The sequence below is a fragment of the Pongo pygmaeus genome, chromosome 10 (genome assembly GCF_028885625.2).
Source record: "Pongo pygmaeus isolate AG05252 chromosome 10, NHGRI_mPonPyg2-v2.0_pri, whole genome shotgun sequence".
Classification (NCBI taxonomy): Eukaryota; Metazoa; Chordata; class Mammalia; order Primates; family Hominidae; genus Pongo; species Pongo pygmaeus.
This window is the reverse complement of record NC_072383.2, coordinates 86357944-86382434: the sequence shown is the minus strand read 5'-3', so window position 1 is coordinate 86382434 and position 24491 is coordinate 86357944. Positions and strand designations below refer to the sequence as shown.

At 33.8% G+C, this 24491-nt stretch overlaps 1 protein-coding gene across 12 annotated transcripts in view; it reads left to right on the top strand.

Moving 5' to 3' along the window:
- CEP290 (centrosomal protein 290) overlaps nt 1-24491 on the top strand; it is a 93409-nt gene that overhangs the window by 58844 nt on the left and 10074 nt on the right. For 9 of the 12 annotated variants that reach the window (XM_054442057.2, XM_054442056.2, XM_054442055.2 and 6 more), the window contains 12 exons: nt 295-494; nt 3151-3364; nt 4316-4453; nt 5627-5848; nt 6201-6323; nt 11613-11758; nt 12090-12245; nt 14906-15029; nt 19431-19565; nt 20781-20867; nt 22570-22734; nt 23611-23733. In XM_054442057.2, coding sequence (XP_054298032.1) covers nt 295-494; nt 3151-3364; nt 4316-4453; nt 5627-5848; nt 6201-6323; nt 11613-11758; nt 12090-12245; nt 14906-15029; nt 19431-19565; nt 20781-20867; nt 22570-22734; nt 23611-23733 — 1833 coding nt within the window. Of the gene's footprint in view, nt 1-294; nt 495-3150; nt 3365-4315; nt 4454-5626; nt 5849-6200; nt 6324-11612; nt 11759-12089; nt 12246-12797; nt 14571-14905; nt 15030-19430; nt 19566-20780; nt 20868-22569; nt 22735-23610; nt 23734-24491 lie in introns of those variants that run through there. The other 3 variants (XM_063646537.1, XR_010122651.1, XR_010122650.1) reach the window with 3 other exon arrangements.

Genomic DNA, 24491 nt, shown 5'->3' with positions numbered 1-24491 from the left:
AAATGACGTGTCGTTCATCTTTTAATGTGTAACCTTAGCATATTTGAGCCTTACCTCATTAATTCAGTCAACATTTATTGATCTCCTGCTACGTGCAGACATTTTGCTAGCTATTGTAAATACAAATAATAAGGTCTGTATTTCCTGTCTTCTTTAAGCCTTCATTGCCTATTAAATCATTACATTTTAGATTAGATATTATATTTTGATCATTTGAGGAACCAAATTAAAAATATGGAATAAGTATGGCATTGAATTATATATGCCTATTGCTAATATATTCATATTTTATAGGATTTAATGAAACAGTCTCCCACTCCAGTTCCTACAGACAAGCATTTTATTCGTCTGGCTGAGATGGAACAGACAGTAGCAGAACAAGATGACTCTCTCTCTTCACTCTTGGTCCAACTAAAGAAAGTATCACAAGATTTGGAAAGACAAAGAGAAATCACTGAATTAAAAGTAAAAGAATTTGAAAATATCAAATTACGGTAAGTCTTCGAAATGTATTGTAAAAATAGGCAAATGGTAATAGTGATATAATGAAGATAAACATAAGTGTTTGCTATGCCAGGCACTGTTCTAAGACTTTTAAGTATATGTCTCTGTTTTATCCTCAGGACTACTGATTACATATGTTATCATTTTCCCCAGTTTAAAGAGAGAATACGGCCTCAGGAATGCTTAATAGCGTGCCTGGGGGTAGGTGGGAAAGCCATAATTTGAAACTAGTCAGTCTGACTCAAAAGCCAATACAAATTCTTTTCCAGAATCTCATTTTTACCTTCTTTGAGCCTCAGTTTCATCTTATTTATTTATTTATTTATTTTTATTTATTTATTTATTTATTTGAGACAAAGTCTGTCTCTATTGCCTAGGCTGGAGTGCAGTGGCATAATCTCGGCTCACTGCAGCCTTGACCTTCCAGGCTCAAACCATCTTCCCACCTCAGCCTCCAGAGTAACTGGCACTACAGGCAGGTGCCACCACACCTGGGTAGTTTTTTGTATTTGTGTAGAGACAAAGTTTCTCCATGTTGCCCAGGCTGGTCTTGAACTCGTGAGCTCAAGTGATCTGCCCACTTCGGCCTCCCAGAGTGCTGGGATTACAGGCCTGAGCCACTGCACCCAGCCTCATCACCTTTAAAATGGAAATAAAATGGAAATACCCTGGCCCTTTCAGGGTAGTTATATGAAGATCAAATTATACCATGTATGAAAGTAATTTGAAAACTGTAAAATAACATACAGATAGAAAACTTTTGTTTACACACTTATAAGAGTGTCTGCCACATAATAGAGATTCTAAACATAGTTCAACCAATTTATCAGAACATAGATTTTAAACTCAAAATAGATTTATAGTTATGTAGTTTCTAATCATTGTAATATTATCTCTATGGGCCTAAATTTTATTATCTGAAAAAACGTGAGAAAGTTGAACTGCTTGACTTATAATTCCATTTCAGCTCTCAAGCCCCTATTAGAGTCTTTGATTCTTTACTCACTTATTCAAATGCCTCTGACAGAATTAACACTATTTTTGCTTTGCTAAGGAGCTGCCACTGTTAAGAAATTACTCTCTGAAAGAAAGAAAATTGGCAACAGCATATGTGTATTTTCAGTCTCTTTTCCTCACTCTATTAAATTTTGTACAAGAGATGTTATTTTTGGTCTAGTAAATTTCTGTCATGTTTTGGAGTATGAAATTACTTGCGCTTTTGCATCCAATTTGTGGGTGTAGAAAATCATAATCTTTTGAAATACCTTATATAATACATTTTTTGCCACATGAAATACTTGAAGTTATTGTTGTGTACCTTATGTCATTTTAGCCCAAAATTGTACTTGTGTTCTCTGTGTGCATATTTTGATGTATATTAGGAAATTATAGATCTGTGTGATTTCTTAGTAAAACCTGATATTTTCACAATTTGATGATGACTCTTTAAAGTTAGACTTAAGTTTTGCCAAAAGCAAGAAGCCTCAAAGAGTAACATTTGTTCATGTCTTAACACTATCTCTCTCTTTTTGGTCAGAATCTCAGTACGGATGCAGTGTCCATATGCACAACAATATATTAATTCAGTTTAACAGACTTAATGCTGAATGAGCAATAAGATTAATTGAATTAACTAAATCTTTTGATAGTATCCACTTCCATATATATAGTTATAATGCTAGTGAATTTGAACCATAAACAAATTAATAATACATGTGATTTCTGTGAAAATTTATATTAGTCTTTTCAATATGTCAATATAGGGCAGTATTTCTCAAATATAGAGGATCAGTTTTTCACCGTTGTCCCTCTTGGGGACATTTGGTGTTGTCTGGAGACATTTTTGATTGTCATGGCTAGGGGTTGCTACTGGTATCTAGTGGGTAGAATCAAAAGATGCTGCTAAACATCCTATCATGCACAAGGCAGCCCCACCACCAACAAAGAATTATCCAGTCGAAAATGTTACTAGTAGTATGGTTAGGAAACTGTCATATAGAGGAAGCAATCACATTTTATGAGAGCCATAATATTTAAAATGCCTTTTTGTTCATTCTCTGTATATTTGACTAGAGTCACAAAATAACTTGATAAGATTGTTGCCAAAAATATTAGAAACTAGAAGAAAAATGTGTTGTTAAGTTTAAGAGTAGTTAAGTGAAATAAAGAATTATTCTTCTTTGGATTTGGATGCCTGCATCAAGATTTAGATTGTAAGGATACTTAGGACTGAACATTTGCTCTATATGAAATTTGTATTAATCAAGGTATTAATTGCAGCAACCACTCTATTAATTACATATGTTTGGCCAGGTGTGGTGGCTCACGCCTGTAATCCCAGCAATTTGGGATGCCAAGGCGGGCTTATCACCTGAGGTCATGCGTTCAAACTGGCCTGGCCAACATGGTGAAACCCCATCTCTACTAAAAATACAAAAATTAGCTGGGCCTGATGATGCACGCCTGTAGTCTCAGCTACTCAGGAAGTTGAGGCAAAAAAAACCACTTGAATCTGGGAGGTGGAAGTTGCAGTCGGCCGAGATTGTTCTGCTGCACTCCAGCCTGGGTGACAGAGTGAGACTGGGTCTCAAAAAAATTAAAAATTAAAAAAAAACCCACACACACACATATGTTTATTTACATCAGGCTCCAAGAAAACCATGAAGATGAAATGAAAAAAGTAAAAGCGGAAGTAGAGGATTTAAAGTATCTTCTGGACCAGTCACAAAAGGAGTCACAGTGTTTAAAATCTGAACTTCAGGCTCAAAAAGAAGCAAATTCAAGAGCTCCAACAACTACAATGAGAAATCTAGTAGAACGGCTAAAGAGCCAATTAGCCTTAAAAGAGAAACAACAGAAAGTAAGTAACAACAGAAAATTATCAATATTTAGGAAAGATATGTGGTAGATTGCTTTTAGAGAAGATTTGTAAATTTATAAAAGATGGTAGTATAAATCTCCGTGTTGTAATAAAAAGTATGAGCTTTATCTTATGATGTTAAACAGGATATTTTAGACAATGCTGTTTTTGAGGGCAGAAATAGTCCAATTTATCTTTTTATGTTGTCGTCAATCTGATTTGTGAATTATCTATGTGAAGTTAGGAAAAATCTTAATGTACATTACAAAAATATAATATACATTACATTGTATTTTCTTTTTTTCTACTGGGATTTTATGCTACTGAGGCTATTTTTAACAAATGAACAATCTTGAACAATTTGAGGGATTGAGGGAAGTATGATAATGACAAAAAGGAGAGATGAAAAAAGGGGGTCATAGAGATGGTTTTGTGAGAAGGAGTTAGTCAGTGTATTCTGATTTATTAGGGTTTTTTTTAGTTTATCTCAGATTTGATCTATTTAAATTGTTTTAGAAGATGCTGGTGTTTTTCTGTGCTAGCTCATGAAATTTATGGGTAAACTTGAAGCCTTTCCTAGTCCTTTTGTTGTCTACCTAAATTCAATTAATTTCATATGGAAGGATGTACTAAGTGAGTAATATAAATATCTAAACTTGGATGTTTGAAAACAAAACATACCTGATTTTTGTAATAGCTTGATTTAATGCTGAGTTCTCAAAATCATTATTAAGATTTTGAACTTTCACATTCAATGTGGAAAGAATTGAGTGTAATTACAAAATATTTATTTGAAAAAGTTGAGTTGTTAATTTGTGAAATATGTTCCATTAAACTCATAATATTTTAGAAAAATAGTAGGAAGTAATGAAGCTTGTTTTTTTTTGTATCATATATTCATATAAAATGTCAGTTTTCCTTTAAAAATTACATTTTTTTTGTAATTTTTAGGCACTTAGTCGGGCACTTTTAGAACTCCGGGCAGAAATGACAGCAGCTGCTGAAGAACGTATTATTTCTGCAACTTCTCAAAAAGAGGCCCAACTCAATGTTCAACAAATCGTTGATCGACATACTAGAGAGCTAAAGGTGAACATCAACACGTGTTAATGTAACAAAATTTCTGATAATTCCTATTGGAAGAGAATTCACTATGATATATAGTAATTTTGTTGATGAATAGGGAATTTATAATGCACTGTTGGGGGATAGACATAGACAAACACATGCGTTTTTCAACAATAAGTCTCTTTATGATACTCATTTACTGATTACCATCTTGGGGATTAGGAAAGCATAGGCCATTATGAATTACTGTTTCTAATGAAATTAAATTTAAGAAATATTTTACTTAGGATTTTTTTAAGACTTTATTATTTTTTTAGAGCAATTTTAGGTTCACAGCAAAATTGAGAGGAAGGTACAGAGATTTCCCGTGTATCTCCTACCCCAAAAGTGGTACATTTGTTACAATTGATGAACCTATATTGAAACATCATAATCACCCAAAGTCCAAGTTTACCTCTGTTTTAGCTCTTGGTATTTTACACTCTGTGTGTTTAGACAAATGTATAATGATATGTATCTATTATTATAGTATTATACAGGGTATTTTCATTGCCCTAAAAATCTTCTGTGCCTCTCTTCTTCATTCCTGCCTCTGCACCTCACCAAACCCCTGGCAACCAGTGATCTTTTTACTGTCTCCATAGTTTCACCTTTTCCAGAATATCTTATAGATGGAAACATACAGCGTGTCCCCATCATTCTCACCATAGGACAGCTAGGAACTCCTTTCTAGTGGCATACATATTGTCTAGTATTGTAAGTTACCCTTTTATATCTTATCTTTATAAACTAGGTTAGAAATTACTTCAAGTCAGAGATTTGTTCTGTACTACTCTTATGCTTCTTAGTGTTTAAAACGTTCTCGTATTTATTGTTATATACTTGTTTATTTAATTAATTCAGCCAAAATGAAATGTGCATATTTGATAAAATTTTGTTTGTGGGTGTTTGTTGAAGATGAATTGCTTTACACTAGTTTTATTTTTTTTTTCTCAAAGTCGACTTTTTTCCTCAAGGTAGACTTGACATGAATATGGAAAAATATATGTAGTTTGTGGTTATTTTTTTTCTCTTGTGTACTTAAAAATTCAGACTGAATTTTTTTTATAATAGTATATTTTCTGTTTTATGTTCCTTTTATCATTGATACTTGATGAAGACTCATGAATAATACCTTTCTTTTTCTCTTATTAGACACAAGTTGAAGATTTAAATGAAAATCTTTTAAAATTGAAAGAAGCACTCAAAACAAGTAAAAACAGAGAAAACTCACTAACTGATAATTTGAATGACTTAAATAATGAACTGCAAAAGAAACAAAAAGCCTATAATAAAATATTTAGAGAGAAAGAGGAAATTGATCAAGAGAATGATGAACTGAAAAGGCAAATTAAAAGACTAACCAGTGGATTACAGGTAATTTTATATTTAACTCTGATGACGTCTGATTTACAATATAGAGGTAGTAGTTTATTTCTATTTTATCATTTTATCTATGGTATTTGTTAAAACTGACTTTCAAATCACTTTGATTAATGTAATTAATTTCTTTTGTGACTTCTATTGTGTTTATAGTTCTAGAGTAGCATATTAGTATGTTGTATTAAAATGCAGAAGCAGCTACCAGATTATCTTATGTATTAAGTGTCATTTAGAAAGTATGGTCAGGGATAGCTTCAGAAAGTTGCTATTATATAATTGAAATATTTACTGTCTATTTTGTTTTACATTTATTTGTAAAAATATAAAGGTACATTTTATTTTTTAGGGCAAACCCCTGATAGATAACAAACAAAGTCTAATTGAGGAACTCCAAAGGAAAGTTAAAAAACTAGAGAGCCAATTAGAAGGAAAGGTGGATGAAGTAGACCTAAAACCTATGAAAGAAAAGGTATGTGAAGAAACATACTAATATGCTTAAGGTAGTGACAGAGTAAGTTAAATACATAGTTGATTAACAGTTAATATACTGCCTTAATTTGATGACCTGGCTGTATTAATTCTGTATTAATTTTGAGGACTATAAGCAGTATTGGATAACGTAGAAAAGTCTAAAGTTTCTGTTCTGTAGGAATTTAGAGTCTACTTGAGGAGATACCTGTAATGTAACTCTTACTTGGAAATTACTACGTCAATTCCATTCATCTTTCTGACATTAGAGTACCTCTAAAGTTCCTTCACACCTTACATATTCAACTGTGTATCATTTCTCTCCAAAGTAATCATTTACACAGGTTGGTGCTTTTGACTTTTGGGACAGAAAGATAGACATTTTAAGATCCCCCACTTTGACCCAAATAGGTCCTTTTTGATCCTTCAGGAGACTAGGCTGTTATTTCAGATAGCAAAGTGATTTGGAATATATTCGGTATTTGCAGTAATAATCAATAACCAATCTGCTCATAGATTAATTCTGTGGGAGAAATTGCTTAAAATTTTATAGTTCATAGTAAACTGTTTTGTAATAAAAATTACTGATTGAAATAATCAACCCCCCAAAAAACTAAAATTGGCTAAAATGCATGTAATTAAATTTGTTATGGACAATAAATTGGAGATAACTTGTTGGTAACATTCAAAATATCGAAAGTGAGCTGGGAAATGTTGATGTTAGCAGTAATATTTACCCTTGAAGAAAATCAGTATGGAGGAGCTATGGTTAGGAAAATTTTTATTATTAAATTTACCCAGAAAATATTTAATATCTATAAAATAATTTTAATCACATGAAAATGGAAAAGAATATTCTGTCTTTAAAGGCATTGAATAGAAAATAGGTAATGGAGTTCAAATTTCTTAATAGAGTATGCTCCAAAAATTATTTTCTCTGAAAATTCATTAATGTCAGTGTAATTTTGATGACACTGTTTTTTGCACGGAGTCACAACATGCTTGCTGTCAGAAGCTTTGCTGGTGAAAACTGTAAGATCAAAGTGTCCTTACTCTTTTGGATTTCCATCTTTGCTAACTCCCTAATTGGGGATAGGCCTGATCTTATCCTTAAATGGGGATAGGTTAGAAACTGGTATGTTTGTTCCTAACTGGTATGTTTCTATACCAGTTTCTAACCTGATTCCTATCAGAATGTTTTAAGAGCCTTGTGGCTTTGCCTGGACTGTTCTATGCTACAGTTTATTTAGTTTATTTATTCAGTTTATTCCTCCTTAAAGTGGGAATAATACTATTTGTATTGCCAGTTTCTCAGGATTATTTTCCATAAAATGATATGATATGTGGAAGTCTTTTGTAAGCCATCACATCCATAGCAGTATAAGATATTACTACTAACTAGAAACAGAAAACAGGGGTCTATGCCCAGTATTAAAATTGGCATTCAGGAATCTAGTGGGAATATTTTTTCAGGTTCAGTGCTTGGGCATTTCTAATTTATACTCAAGAAATGCTTTCATATTGTTTGGAAATTTTAGTACCCTTTTCTCTCTAAACAGCATTTGTAGTCTACCTGTGTAATAAAACCCACCCCTGTGCCTTGCATTTCATTCTCCTTAGCATTCATTACTATCTTAACATACCAGACATGTACTTGTCCGTATGTTCATCTTTTTTTTTTTATTAGAACATAAGCTTTGATGACAGGAACTTTGCCTATTTTATTTATTATTGTATTCCCAGCACCTAGAACAATCCCTGGCACATAGTAGATGCTCAGTATTTGTTGAATGAATATAAATTTTTAAATGTTATAATAATATTATTCTGAAATCTATGCATATGAAGCTTTTGGTACAGAAAACATGAAAAGAGAACTACTCCCTTATCATCCAGTCTTCCTCCCTCTTCTCACTCAATCTAGAACATACCTGTTTTGGAAAAAGTTCTCAAACCATATGTTTATCTTGCCCTCAAACCATACAACAATCAATGCAGAAGACTTCTGTGACCCCCAGAATATGTGGGGATTTCTCCACATCAGCAAGTAAGCAGTTGGTTTTGCAGCAGACACCAACTGGGTGTCATCCAATTCAATTCACCATCTACCTGGAGATAGTGTCAGATCCCACAGAGAGCTTGCTTCCGATCAAATCACAAGTCCAGGCCTCCGTGACTTCTGGAGTTCCCACATCCCCAGCCCCCAGCTTTGGGTTTGATTAATTTCCTGGAGTGACTCACAGAACTCAGGGAAACATTTACATTTACTAGTTTATAATAAAGGTTATTACAAAGGACACAGGTTAAGAGATGTGTAAGAAGAGATATGGGGGAAGGGGTGTGGAACTTCCATGCCCTTCTGGGATGCCACCCTCCTCTAGAAACCTCCACATGTTCAATTCTCCAGAACCTCTCTGAACCCAGTCCTCTTGGTTTTTAGGGAAGCTTCATGACATCAGTATTTCTTCTCCTAAGGTATGGGGCAGGACCCCCTCGTATTAGGGTTTTAAGACCCACAGTCAGAAAGGCAGGGGAAGATTACAGTCCTGCCTTAGGGCAGGTGAAAGGAGGAAAGGAGAAGGTCAGAGAGACTCTTTTCTGAGGTGTGCTCCGAAGGCCTAACACACTCAATATTATAACTAAAGACGAGGACGAGGGCTATGAGAGTTATAAGCCAGGAACCTTGGAAAAAAGCCTATATGTAATAACACAATACCCATGGTACCATTCATGTTTGTTGTTTTTCTGTTTTTCAATTGTTCTTTCAGTCTTGGTTCCCTTAATCTTAATTTAGCAGGTAATGCCAGGTGGGATAAAATTGTCCAAACCCAATGAAGTACTGTGTGCTGCAGGATTATTTAATGACATACCTTATGTCCCCCACTAGTATTTATTTACATTTCTGGGAGTACAGAAAAATTCTTGTACATATTTCAGAAAAAATGAAATTAATAACTATCAACCACTTAGTGAAGTTTTTACTTTTTTTTTTGAGATGGAGTTTTATTCTTGTCACCCAGGCTGGAATGCAATGGCGCAATCTCAGCTCACTGCAACCTCTGCCTCCCGGGTTCAAGTGATTCTCCTGCGTCAACCTCCCAAGTAGCTGGGATTACAGGTGCCTCCACCACGACTGGCTAATTTTTGAATTTTTGGTAAAGATGGGGTTTCACCATGTTGGCCAGGCTAGTCTCAAACTCCTGACCTCAGGTGATCTGCCCACCTTGGCCCCGCAAAGTGCTGGATTACAGGTGTGAGCCACCACACCCAGATTGAAGTTTTTACATTTTTTAAAGGGCACTTATTAGCTGAATTAAATAAGGTAAAAAATTGATTAGTATTAGAGACAAGAATTCGAGAATATAGTTCTCTAGTATTTGAGAAGGTCGTTTTGATAGGACAACTAATCTTAGTGAGAATTCGGCTTTATTTCATTTTTTTTTAATTTTTTGAGACGATGTCTTACTATGTTGCCCTGGCTGGTCTTTGAACTCTGGGCTCAAACAACCTTCCTGCCTCAGCCTCCCAAAGTGCTGAGATTGTAAGCATGAGCCATCGCCCCAGGAATTTGACTTTAAACCATGGTTCTCAACCCTTTCAGATTCAACATTCCCTTTAATAAAAAATATAATGTTTCATAATTTCCCCTTTACTATTATAATTGAAATGCATAGTTAACTTAAACTCTACCTACTTGCATAATTTCAAAAATGTCATTATGAATGTCCTAAATGAAATACATAGGGGGACCATAAAAGGAATATTCATATTTCAACATGTAAATGCTTTGGCATGACTCCATTGGAAAATATAATGAACTAGTCATGTGCTTGCACCTTCATTAATGTGAATTCAAAGCTACGATTGCAGACTGACACAAATGTGTTCTATTGGCAACTGATGGGTCATGATGGTATTGCCATTTGTAATTTGATTTCCAAAATGGTAAACAAATTGTTGGTGCAGTTCTCAGCAAAACAATGTCTATAATCTTACCTTTTATAAGACTGTTGTATTCCTAGAAAACTTAGTGTATAGTAAAACCATTAAAAAATTACTTAGTGTGAATGTGTTAGTTGGAGATAAATTCTTAGCTCAGACCAGTGTAAGCAGAATTTTTTACTGTATTAATATCCAGTAGAACATTTGAAAGTTGTTCAGTGCATGAGACTATTCTGCATTGGATAGGCTTTCTTTGGCTCCTTTATCATAGTTATAATAACTATATGACACCTACCCCTGAAATGCCCTAATTCCCTTCCGTTTCTTTTTCTTTTTTCTTTTTAGCACTTAAAACTAGCTAACTTACTACAAAATAGATTTAGATTTATTTCTTGTTTTGTTATCTGTATCGTTTGCTCCCTTCTCCCCAATCTACCTAACCAACTAGCATAAACTAGATAGTAAGATTCATGAAGATACAGTTTTTTATCTGATTTTATTCATTTGTTCTATTCCTATTGCCTCTAGAGTAGTACTTGGCACATGGTTAGCACTAAATAAGTACCTGTCGAATGAGTGAAGTAATGTGCATTGAAGACTTGAAGGGGCTCTGATGCTAGGAAATTGTCATGGCATAATAGATGAGGTTGGTCGTTTGTACAGAGGATTCTTGTTAGAAGCTTACTCTAGTCATGATTGTATTAGAATCTTCATTTAAAGACTCCTGAAGGGTGTTGGCATTAGTCAGAACTGTCTCCCAGAATTTTATTTGTCTTGTGATAGAATAAAGCATAGTTAGCCTGAAGAGCAGTTTTCCTAAAAGCTCAGCATGCCTGAAGATTCTAGGAGTTATACAGGTTGAACATCTAATCCAAAAATCTGAAATGCTCCAAGATACAGAATTTTTTGAACACCAATATGATGCCACAAGTGGAAAATTCTGATGTGACTTCATATGATGAGTCACAGTCAAAACACAGTCAAAACTTTGTTTCATGTACAAAATTATTAAAAAATATTGTATAATACTACCTCCAATCTCTGTGTAGAAGGTGTATATGAAACATAAGTGAATTTTGTGTTTGGACTTGGGACCCATCCCTAAGATATCTCATTATGTATATGCAAATATTCCAAAAATATTAAAAAAGAAATCCAAATTCTAAAACACTACTGGTTCCAAGCATTTCGTAAGGGATGCTCAACCTGTATAGCAAAATGAACATATTTACATATTCTCTAGGAAATGTTAGTTTACAGTTTTTCTAGGCAAATTATAATTGATAAATCTTAAAGAAAATTTAAAATAACACTGGTAATTGTCCTACCTCCTTCGTTATTGTTACAGAATGCTAAAGAAGAATTAATTAGGTGGGAAGAAGGTAAAAAATGGCAAGCCAAAATAGAAGGAATTCGAAACAAGTTAAAGGAGAAAGAGGGGGAAGTCTTTACTTTAACAAAGCAGTTGAATACTTTGAAGGATCTTTTTGCCAAGTGAGTTTAAATATCATTATAAAACTAATTATGTGTAAAATCCTTTAGTGACCTAGAAATTATATAGCTTTATCATAGTTAATAATATGAGAAATGGTCTAGTTTAAATGATCATTTGTTATCTATGATTTACTTACTTTTTATTTTCTTTAAAATGTGTTTTAAATATATTGTAACAATTATAGGTGGATTTTCCTGTGATCTTGTTATAACTTAGCTTATGACAAATATAGGATGTTACAATTATTGTAATTTGGTTTGGTAATGAGTATGCAATTGAATAGCCTAACACTGAATGGTATATTTCATGATTCTATATTAAATTCCACAGAGCCGATAAAGAGAAACTTACTTTGCAGAGGAAACTAAAAACAACTGGCATGACTGTTGATCAGGTTTTGGGAATACGAGCTTTGGAGTCAGAAAAAGAATTGGAAGAATTAAAAAAGAGAAATCTTGACTTAGAAAATGATATATTGTATATGAGGTAAGCTATTATGTGGAAATGTGCTACCCATTATAATGAAGAAAAACTGGTTGACCCCTAGAAATTGAAATAAATGTGTGTTGTGTTAAGCTTGGGTTATGTTGTCTTTTCCCATGTGAATTGAGATATTCCTGGTTCTTCATATGCCACATAATTTTGGATTGTATTTTCGATCTTTTGAATATTATACTGTGAGACTCTGGTTCTTGTTTAAATTCTACGGGAAAATGTAGATACTCTTGTTTTAGCATGCAATCGGTCTAATTAGGTTCAGGCCACAAGTTCCAACCTCATTTCTTGGGCTGTGGTTCCATTTTTCAAAGCCTTTGCAATACTCTTCAGATCTGTGCTGCCTGTGTACCTCACAATAGGTTGTCTGGTATGTGAGCAATGTACTATTAGTTCTGTTCTTAGAAATTTTGGTATTCTGATTAGGATCGATCTACACATTTGCAGCTCAAGAGTGAGCCCAGAAGTTCATAAACAACTTTATAGGGTCCCTTTCTTGAGCTCCTCCCTCTTTGCCATCTCTCTGATACTTTGTTTCCCTAGGGATTTCCATTTGGGGCTTTAGTTACCCAGTGATGCCGTGTACTTCAGGGATTGCACACTTCTGCAGCCAAGCAAGCAAGAGGAGAGTAGAAAGAGGAAGAAAAAAACAACTTTTACCTTATCCTCTTAGTATCATAGCTCTACCAATTGGAGAAGATTTCCCTCCCAAAAAATATTAGCTTCTGTGAGTTCCCATTGCACCCTCTATTACCACTGCTATGGGATGGCTTAAGGGTTGGGGCACGAAAGAACAGATAGAAGAAAAAAAAAGTGAGGTGTTTTCATATTCTCTCTTGAGTGTTAAAAGATTCCCTTTCTCTTTACTTGAACTAGAATTAGAAAGTTTACCTGGAGCTCTCTCCGTCAGTGCAGGCACCCATCTTCAGGTTTCAAATAATGTTGTCTTCAGGGCAGGCAGTAACAGAATAAAAGAAAAGGTAAATTCATCACCTGTTTGCTGCTACTTTAAGTTCTGGTATTCTATTGTAATCTGCCTTCTACTCCTTTGCAAAGTCCTCAAATGGTTGCTCCATGCATTTGGGAGAGAGAAGATTGAATGTATTTACTCCATTGTACCTGGAACCAGACGCCCCTGCCCTGCATCACCCCATATCGTTTCTTAGCAGAGCCTTTGAGATTTTTGTGTGTGTGTGCTTTACAGTCTGTTTCCAAGTTATATCTTCTGATATAGTCATGATTGTGAAAAGCAAAATAAAATCATGTGTTAACATTTAAAACTTTTTTAATTTTCTTCTAACAACAGCTAAAACTATTTAATCTTCTGTTTCGCTCATTTCTTCCAAGGTAAACTTCAGTTGGTTTTACGTGATTTGCTATTTCTTCTTCTTTGCATTTACAAATGATCTGTGATCATATTACTGATCTTTGTAAAGGGCTGATATCTACCTGCAACATTTGGATATGACAATATTTATCCTTTGTAAATACACATTTTCTATTTATCTTCAAAAATTACCATTCATTAGTCTGTGTTAATGTCTGTTTACTATTGTGTCATTATGAATGTGATGTGAACATACGAAGTTGAACTTATTTAAACGAACACTCTCATGAGCTTCTAATCCACATTCTTTCCTTTTCCTTCTAAGTTACCATTTCTTAAAAATCTTTTAGAAGTTTCCTTGATAGGGAAAAAACAGATTATTGAGGAATTTTTCTTTCTCTTGACATCTGTTTATAGTTACTCTCTTGTTCCAGCAGTGGATATTTCCCCTCCATGTTTTTCTTTGCCTAAACATATGTTCAAAACAAAATACTTTTATTCTTTGCAGGTTTTACAAGGATCAAATTTTAGTTTTGAAACCTGCTATTACTTTTAGAGGCTCTTTTTTTTTCCTCTAATAATGTGAGTTCATGCGGGCTGAAGTAATTGGAGGATACTTTATAGAAAAGATTGAATTTGTCTTCTCTCTGAACTCTAGTTTGAATTTCTAAATTTTATGAATCATCTAGGTATTAAAGAGGAGGGGCATATCAAAGAGGAGCACCCTAGCAGAGATAAGAGGCAAGAGTAAATGTTTCATGTGTGGGTAAGAGTGGATTTGTATTTACCTAAGTAAAGATAGACTCCTGGACAATAAGGTTGGATAGATGTGGAGGTGGCAAACCATGGAGGGTCTTGTGGGTCAAGCAGATGTTTTTAGACTTGAAGTGTTAAATTATTATCTGAAATCATTAAGAGTCTTTTTAGATCCTTGAGCTTCTTGAGAAGACCATGGATATTATGCAGTTATTATATAATGTTTTAAAATAGTAAGTATTTTAGTTTAACTATCTTATGTAATTCCGTATAAATAGATGCATGTTCTTTAAAAATGTTAATGTATTTCAGTAAATCAAAATATACTTTTTGACTCATCATTTAAAGGAGGCCTTCCGTGAATGCTCTGTAGAGGATTATTTTATAATACTAATTTTGATATCCTAATTTATTTGTTGTAAAGTTTAGAAGGTTTGAAGAATTTAAAATAAATATAGTGTTAATAAACACACTGAACTTTTCTTTTTTTCTATCTTGTATTTTTATATAGTACAACAGAAAAAAGATGAAATGTGAATAGTAAAGAGTCTGTGATTGTTGTTCATAGGGCCCACCAAGCTCTTCCTCGAGATTCTGTTGTAGAAGATTTACATTTACAAAATAGATACCTCCAAGAAAAACTTCATGCTTTAGAAAAACAGTTTTCAAAGGATACATATTCTAAGCCTTCAGTAAGTGTATATTTTTTATTATTTTTTTCTTTTTTCCATGTTTAAATGCATGAAAGTGAAATCAACTTCTTTCTTAATCTGGCCAAAAGCATTACATCTTTCTCATTAATAGTAATACAGTAAATTCAACTTTTAACTGGTAGTGATGTGTAATAATTTATTTAATCCTTTTTAACATAATAACAGTAAACTTAAGATTCTTAAACTTTTCATAAAACTTATAAATGATTTCTAGAAATTTTAAATATGTAGTTATCATTATGTATTTTGCTGTAGCAGCGGTATACAGTTAAATAAAATAGGAAAACATGTTCCAAGACTGTTTTCATTCAAATATTTATGGTATATTTTTAGCTTATAAAAAAACTCATTAATCATTAATGTAAAATTATTTGTTGGATTTTTAAAATATTTAGTGTATTATTTTTGTTTCTTTTTTCTTTTCATGTTTCTTCATTCTTCCACCTTAAGCAGAATCAGGTGTGTGACACAATTATGTTTTCTATCCTTGTTACCATTATTAATAAATACAAGGGCATGATATTTTTCACAAAAGAAACACTTTGTTCAGAACCAAAAAAGATCATGGCAACACTCAGAATTAAAAATGGTAACAGACTAGGTGCCAAAGATGACTTACATAATTGGGTACCTAGAAATATTCTATGGTATTACAGTAATGATGAAAAATACAAATTAAAACATGTTTTAGATCCTATTGAGTTAAATAAATCAGAGTCAAGACCAAACAATAAATATAGTCAATTTACATCAACAAATGCTAAGTTGGCAGATTTTAACTCCCTTTTTGAAAATGAACCATGATCCTAAGTTTGGTAAAATTAATCAAGAATGTTGTCAAAATGATAAACATAAAAATGAGGAAGAGAATAAGATAGGCAAGAGTGAGAAAGGAAAGAGACACATAGCTGAAAATGTGAGTCACAACAACTACATGGATCCGTAGAATCTGCTATGGAGGACTGTGATTATGTGACAGTTGCTGATGCCGTGGCTCAGTGTGCTGAGGGTGATGCACAGGCAGGCGATGAAACTGATGCGTCAGTCCAGCCAAGAAAGGACGCGTCCCTGGTTTGGATACATGGCCGTCCTTTATTTCTTTGTTAACTGAATTTTCTTATAGTAAGTAGCTTACATACATATATAGTGCAAATGAGAAAGTGTGTAAGATTTAGAAAAAGCGTTAACTATTAGTAAACTTTATCTTAAGCTCTAACTTTTGATTAGTTCCTAGAAAAATTAGTGAATATGCATTTTCTAATTTAGTGCTTTTTTTTTTTTTACAATTGGTGTTCACTTAATGTTATATTAGATAAATGAATAGCAAAAATAAGGCACTTTAGAGGTGATTGTTTTGCCTTACAAACTTCTAATCCATCCAGCTGTATTTAGAAGTAAGATCTCACTACAGCAAATTATATCAGTAAAATTTTGTTACAGTGTTGTGCAACATCCTAAGATATATACAAAGTTCCTTCAGTGGTTTTTTTTGCCATGTTTTGTAACAGATACTTTTGTTATAATGAGAAAAGGAAACTTGGATGTGCTGCTGTCTTTGTGTTAGGCTCAGGCAGGATGCTGTGGCTTACTCATTTAATCACTCTGGGAGGCAGGGGCAGGAAGATTGCTTGAGGCCAAGAGTTTGAGATCAGCTTGGGCAGCATAGCCAGACCCTGTCTCTACAAAAAATTTAGACAGATGTGGTGGAACACGTTTGTAGTTCTAGCTATTAGGGAGGCTGAGGTGGGAGGATCATTTGAGCCCAGGAGTTCGATGTTACATTGCCCTATTGCACTCCAGACTGGGCAACAGAGTGAGACCTATCTCTAAAATAATAAGAATGATAATGATAAATGGTGTTAGGCTCTGTGCCTAAGTATATTTTTCACATAGGCTGGGTAAAGTGGCTCATGCCTGCAATCCCAGCACTTTGGGACGCCAAGGCAGCAGGAGCACTTGAGGCCAGGAGTCAAAGACCAGCCTTGAGAGACCCCATCTCTACCAAAAAAAAAAACAAACAAAAAAACAATTAGCTGGGTGTGATTGTGCACACCTGTAGTCCTAGCTACTCAGGAGGCAGAGGTGGGCGGGTCACTTGAGCCCAGGAGTTTGAGGTTATAGTGAGCTAAGATTGTGCCACTGCACTCCAGCCTGGGCAACAGAACAAGAGTCTGTCTCAAACAAAAACAAACAAACAAAAAGCACTTTGCAGAATATTAGTCTAACTCTACAGTTTATGGACTTTTTATGTACATACTACTTTTGGCTAGCTTACATTGAGATACAGAATAAAAGTTTGTTCATAGCATTTATCGTTTTTTTCTTTATACTGTCTACCTCAGATATTCCAGTCACCTAAGTCATGGAAACATCAACTAAAATTAAATATCTATGTTAAGAGAAAATGGCTGAAAGTGATTTAATTCATAACACTTTTTTTCATGTGCTAAATAAGAATTTGAGACTTCCACTATGCATTATCTCTAACTCCTATCCACTAAGAATTTGATTTTAAGTAGTTTATGGCTTTTAACCAGATTATTCTTCTGTAAGAGTTTGGAAGTCTCATGAAGTTCATTATACGAGAATTCTGTTTAAAAGAGAGAGTTTCATTAGAATTTATTTTTCAGAAATTTGGACAATCTCAACGAATACCTTTAGTTTTATTATTTCAAAATGCAAGGGAAAAAATGATCGATAATCACTAATAGTAACTGCATCATATTTTAGTGAGAAATGTGTTAAAAATATCCTCATGTGAGATCTTCATTAGACAGAATTACCCTCTACTGTAATACTTAATATATTTTATATCTACAAATCAGTGATATTCATAGGTGTTTATCATTTGCTGAATCAAATAGGTACCACAGAAGACAGGAAGTTTGGGAGATAGAAGAGCTCAGGGACAGGAAATCACAGATGTCCATGTCTGAAATAACCTTACAAGTTATCCTGTCTAATGCCTTCACTTATAAACTGTAGTGGTAGAATTTGCCTAGTGTTAACCTAATAGTGGTAGCATTTGAATGTATACTTGGGCTTTCTTATTAAGTGGAAGTGTATTCCTGTGATTTACATATATCAACAAAAATGTTTGTCTTCTTTTTTTTGCTACTACATATGTGCATATGCACACACATCTCCTCAAACAAAAATCAGATGGACACATGCAGTCATTGGATCTAAAAGATGTTATAAAGTCATGTATAATAGGTATTTTATAATAATATATTTTAAGACCCATAATGTCGGTGGAGTAACTGACTTTACAGCCCCTCAAGCCAATAGAGAGAGAAAGGAGAAAAAAGGAAAGTTGTGCTGAATAATTTAAAAAAATTATTTCCTATGATGCTTATAACAGTCCTATGAGGTAGGTGGTATTCTAATTTATAGAAAAAATGCATAGAAAAATATAATTAAGCACAGTTTAAAAAAATAAAGTTTAGAGTGAGAAGTAACAATGAACATAAATAATGACCCAATGTAGATTCAGGTCAAAAGAAATGAAAATATAATATTAATGGTTTTCAAAGAGGGAACCATTACTTTAGCTCAAAGAATGAAGGAGAGCTTTCCAAAGGAGTAAAGAATTATGACAGTTCTTTTGTAGCCTAGTGTATTCATTTGCTAAGGTGGCTGTAACAGACTACTACAGATTTGGTGGCTTAAACAATAGAAATTTATGGTCTTAGTTCTGGAGACCTAGAAGTCCAAAATCAAGGCATCAGCAGAGTTGATTTCCTCTGAACAATCAGAGGGAAAGATCTTTCCCGAGCCTCTCTCCTTGGCTTATAAATGTCCATCTTTTCCATGTTTCTTCATATCATCTTCCTTCTGTACATGTCTCTGTGTCTAAATCCCCAAATTTTCTCTTTTCATCAGGATACCAGTCATAGTCGAATAGTGTTTACCCTAAAATCTCATTTTAACTTGAATACCTCTGTAAAGACTCAGTCTCCAAATAAAGTCACATTCTGAGGTACTGGAAATTATGACTTTAATATATAAATATGCAGGGTAAGGGGAACACAGTTCAACCCATAACGGTTAGATAACAATCATGCTTTATTTTGGACTAGTAAAACCACCATAAATCAGTTTAACCATTATGAAATTATACATGAAGGCATTATATGTGTGGACATTATTAAGTCTTACTTGCTTTGCTTCCATTGTAATTAAAACAAACCATATTACCTTTTGTTCTGCAAGTTTTGTATTCTAACTTATTTATTTTTGGCTTTCTCCAGGACACTCCGATTTTCTCATATTCCTTTGAGGAAAAAAAGTTACCTTTTGACAGTATTTTCTTATCCAGTATGTCTTTTATGGCTTTTATTAAACTTTAAAAATATTCCTAATTTCATTTCCCTGAAGATTTCAGGAATAGGGTCAGATGATCATTGTCAGAGAGAACAGGAGCTTCAGAAGGAAAACTTGAAGTTGTCATCTGAAAATATTGAACTGAAATTTCAGCTTGAACAAGCAAATAAAGATTTGCCAAGATTAAAGGTGAATTTAATGTTTTTTATTAGGAAATCTAATGCCTAAAACTCCTTCCTTAGTTGTTATGTTTACTTTTATTAGCTTATTAAGAAGTCAAAAATGCATATTCCTAATATATCATGGCGGTGGTATACTTTATACATTTGCTCTTTAGCATTTATTTGTTGAAGGCCTACTTTGTATCAAACACTCCTCCAGGTGCTGGGAAACAGCAGTCAAAAAATTCCTTATACTCATAGGACTTATGTTCTAGTGGAGAAGACTGACCATAAACAAGTGACTAAATAGTATGTCATTTGATGTTAGTGCTAAGGAGAGAAATAAAGCATGATTGGTGTAAAGAGTATGGGGAGAGGGAAGGGGTGTAACTGAAAATAGAGTAGGAAGGGAGGTCTTCCTTAATAAGATGATATATGAACAGAGAGCTAAGGAGAGGTAAAGGAAGTGAGTCATACAGATACTAGAAAAATAATTACAGACAACAGAAATAGCAAGTTCAGATGTCCTAAGGTGGAAAGATACATGGTATATTTCATTAAAAATTACCACACTGTAAAATATAAGAATAATTTGTTTCTTTTAGAAATTTTACTTTATTCTGATATTAATAATGATTTTTTAATCTTTGGTTTTCCAAGTCTTACCCTATTTATGGGAATCGTTTTTTCTTTTGGCTAGCTAATTGCTTCAATTCTGTTTTCTAATCTAGAATGTTAGCAATCTGTTAATTCCACTGGTAATGATATAGTTAAGCTATGTCTTGCTTCTCACACTTTATTTATTTATTTATTTATTTATTTATTTATTTACTCAGGGCACTAATCTCCCATTTTTTTCGCACTTTTTTTTCCTTTTCTTTTTTGGTACTGCTTCTTATTCTGGTTTTTACATTGATAGAACCAATGTTAGACGTTCATTTGCCTTTTGCTGTGTACACTTGGGTAAGGATCTATATGTGCAATATATGGAACAGTTAAAATCAGAATTCTAAATTTGTATTATTGCCTCAGGCAATAATGTGAGAAATACCTCGACATTTCATATACACAGTATTCTTGTATTAATTTAACGTCTTAGTTCAAAATCTTCCTCGTTAATATACAGACCCAATTATTTGGTTTGGCTATACAGTTGAAGAGATTGATGGTTCACATGAATTGTTTGCCTTTTCAATGGCTGTAGCTATGTTAAATTATTATGTATTTGCTTGTTATCTTTCAGAATCAAGTCAGAGATTTGAAGGAAATGTGTGAATTTCTTAAGAAAGAAAAAGCAGAAGTTGAGCGGAAACTTGGCCGTGTTAGAGGGGTATGTGAGAATTTACCATACATTTGTTTTGGTTTCAGCAGTGATAAGCCAGAAATGAAAAGTTTAGATATGTTGTAAAAGTACTGATATGCCTTTACAGGTGCCCTGTAGTTTCAGTTTTTATTCTGCATATGTAATATAAAACAGTAAGCATTTCTGTGTGTCTCAAATTAATGTATTTTATCATCTGTTATACCTTACATACTTTCATCTCTCTTTTTATTGAATATGCCTCCATACCTTGAAAACATTTAACTTCCAGGAATCCTTTTGTTTATGGAGGTAACTCTAACTGGTCCTTGGTCCAGTGCTGCCATTTTGTAACCATTTGTTATGATATCTTCCCAGCTTGGTATAATGTTTTATAAGTACATTATTCCTCCCCCTCTTTTTTTGTGTTCTTGTAATTTTCTCCCTATGTTATTTTGTATTCACTTTATATGATGAATAAATGTTGCTTATGAGGTCAAGGCCAAAGACTTAAGCTCCTGTTGATTTCATGTTGCTGAGTGTCATAAATGGAAGCAATCATAATGCAGAGTCATTCTGGTAGTAATATTAAATATATGATGGATTCAGTGAAAATATTATATGTTATTAGAAAAACATTCAGAACAGGCCGGGGGCTGTGACTCACACCTGTAATCCCAGCAATTTGGAAGGCCAAGGCGGGCAGATCACTGGAAGTCAGGAGTTCTAGACCAGCCTGGCCAACATGGTGAAACCCCATCTCTACTAAAAATAACGAAAATTAGCTGGGCGTGGTAGCTCATGCCTGTAATCCCAGCTACTCAGGAGGTTGAGGCAGGAGAATTGCTTGAACCTGGCAGGTGGAGGTTACAGTGAGCCATGGTCGCACAACTATACTCCAGCCTGGGCGACGGAGTGAGACTCCATCTTTTAAAACAACAACAACAAAAAAAGGAAAAATATTCAGAACAATATCTTGCTGACAGCAACATTTGTTTCATCAATGAAAATATGTGTTAATTTGACCTTTTCTATCTAAGTTAATTATGAAAGTGCATACTAAAATGATGTGAAAGTTTATATTTCAGGATTATTCTTATTCATGGATGATTAACTAAAATGCAAAAAGAAATTAAGCATACTGTTTGGCTAAACTGTTAAAAATTATTTTTATTTTAAATGATAAGCAGTTAAACTTATTAAGTGATGACTCATCTCTGTTGATATATTTATGCAAGGTTTTTTATTTCAGATAGCTCTTCTATTTATATTAAACAAACTATTTCTAAGCAATAGCATTTCTTAGAGAAAATTGCCTTTATTATGTTGCAATTAAAATTTAATTACTCATGAGCTCTTTAAAGACACAATTTCTCTTGTGTGGTTTTATTTCATATAAAGAAAAACTGATATACTGGAGAGAACATTAGCTAAATAGAATATTTAGACTTAATCATTTTGATCAGACATCAAGGCTAGAGTAAGCTGTTATTTATTAGCTGCATGATTTTAGGAATGTCAAATTACCTTAGGTTTGGTTTTCTTGTATTTAAAATGGAAATTATAATTCCTATCTCATAGAATTGTTTTAAGGATGAATTGAATTAATACAGTTTTGACTTCAAATATTAGGAATTATTAATATTGAGTATAATAAGCCTGTTGTGTTGTTGGTACTTTGTATTATACTTTCTAAAATATTTGATTAAAGATTTAACATATTCTTTCATAGTCTGGTAGAAGTGGAAAGACAATCCCAGAACTGGAAAAAACCATTGGTTTAATGAAAAAAGTAGTTGAAAAAGTCCAAAGAGAAAATGAACAGTTGAAAAAAGCATCAGGAATATTGACTAGTGAAAAAATGGCTAATATTGAGCAGGAAAATGAAAAATTGAAGGTAATTTTTTTTAATGTGATCATTTTTAGGGGAATATTTTACGTTTTAATTTGTTACTATTTAGGAAAATTTCAGATATGCTCATTACTATATAAAATGGCTTTAATGAATACAGTACATGTTTTATACATATAGAAAAAAACTTATGAGAGGCAAGGCTAAGGGTTATAGAGTAGATCTACCTGATCTTTCTTGTCATTTCAAGACCAGTACTTTTCACTTTTCTCTCTGACAGCATAGATTAATTACCTGTGTCTCTCTTTTTCACTTTTCTCTCTGACAGCATTGATTAATTACCTGTGTCTCTCTCTTTTTTTTTTTTCTTTCTTTTGAGATGGAGTCCTGCTCTGTCACCCAGGCTGGAATGCAGTGGTGCAATCTCGGCTCACTGCAAGCTCTGCCTCTCGGGTTAATGGCATTCTCCTGCCTCAGCCTTCCCCAGTAGCTGGGACTACAGGTGTCCGCCACCACGCCCGGCTAATTTTTTGTATTTTTAGTAGAGACAGGGTTTCACCGTGTTAACCAGGACGGTCTCGATCTCCTGACCTCGTGATCTGCCCACCGCGGCCTCTATGTCTCTTTGTAAAAATACAGATGCCCAAGCTCCCATCCCTGAAATTGATTTAATTATTTTAGGGTGGGTCCTGACACAGATATGTTTTTTGTTGTTATTTTTAAGTCATCAATTTATTCTAATATGTAGCCAACGTTGGGAACTTCTGTTCTCACTAATATTCAAATGAAGACTTTAATTCTAATCATATCAAATATGGTTTCTAAACCTACTTTGAAGTAAGATTTATGAGTTTATAAGATTGTCTTTTATTTCCTTGTTTTGATAATGTATACTTTTTATTTTGTTTGTTTTTTTACTAGGCTGAATTAGAAAAACTTAAAGCTCATCTTGGGCATCAGTTGAGCATGCACTATGAATCTAAGACCAAAGGCACAGAAAAAATTATTGCTGAAAATGAAAGGCTTCGTAAAGAACTTAAAAAAGTATGACTTTTATGACTGATTATAACTTTTGATTTTTATTTTACTTAATACCTCTTGGAAAAACTGAAAGTAGATCCTTGATGAGAGTGTCTATAAAGGTAGATATTAACAGATTGAGGAATTGTGTTTCTATGCCTCCTGTCATCACATTCCACCATGAAAAACATTGATAATAAAAGTTAATACGTTTAGACCGGGCGCGGTGGCTCACACCTGTAATCCCAGCACTTTGGGAGGCCAAGGCGGGTGGATCACGAGGTCAGGAGATCGAGACCATCCTGGCTAACACGGTGAAACCCCGTCTCTACTAAAAATACAAAAAATTAGCCAGGCGTGGTGGCGGGCGCCTGTAGTCCCAGCTACTCGGGAGGCTGAGGCAGGAGAATCGCTTGAACCCGGGAGGCAGAGGTTGCAGTGAGCCGAGATCGCACCACTACACTCCAGCCTGGGCAACAGAGTGAGACTCCATCTTAAACAAACACAAAAAAGAAATAATCTACGTTACTTACACATACTTTATGCTTATAGCTAGATCTCATAAGCATTAGGAAGTCAAAGAATCTTTTACATGTGTAAAGGTCTAAACTATCCCATTTTTCTAAAAATATAGAGGAACAAAATGTCAAATTTAAAGTAATCACTAGTAACTAAATATATTTCTCTGACCTCATTTTCAGGATCTGTTGTTCTAATTATTATTGGCTATATTGCTGCTTTAAAGGAGAGAAATGTTGAATTTATTGAAATTTTAATCAGCA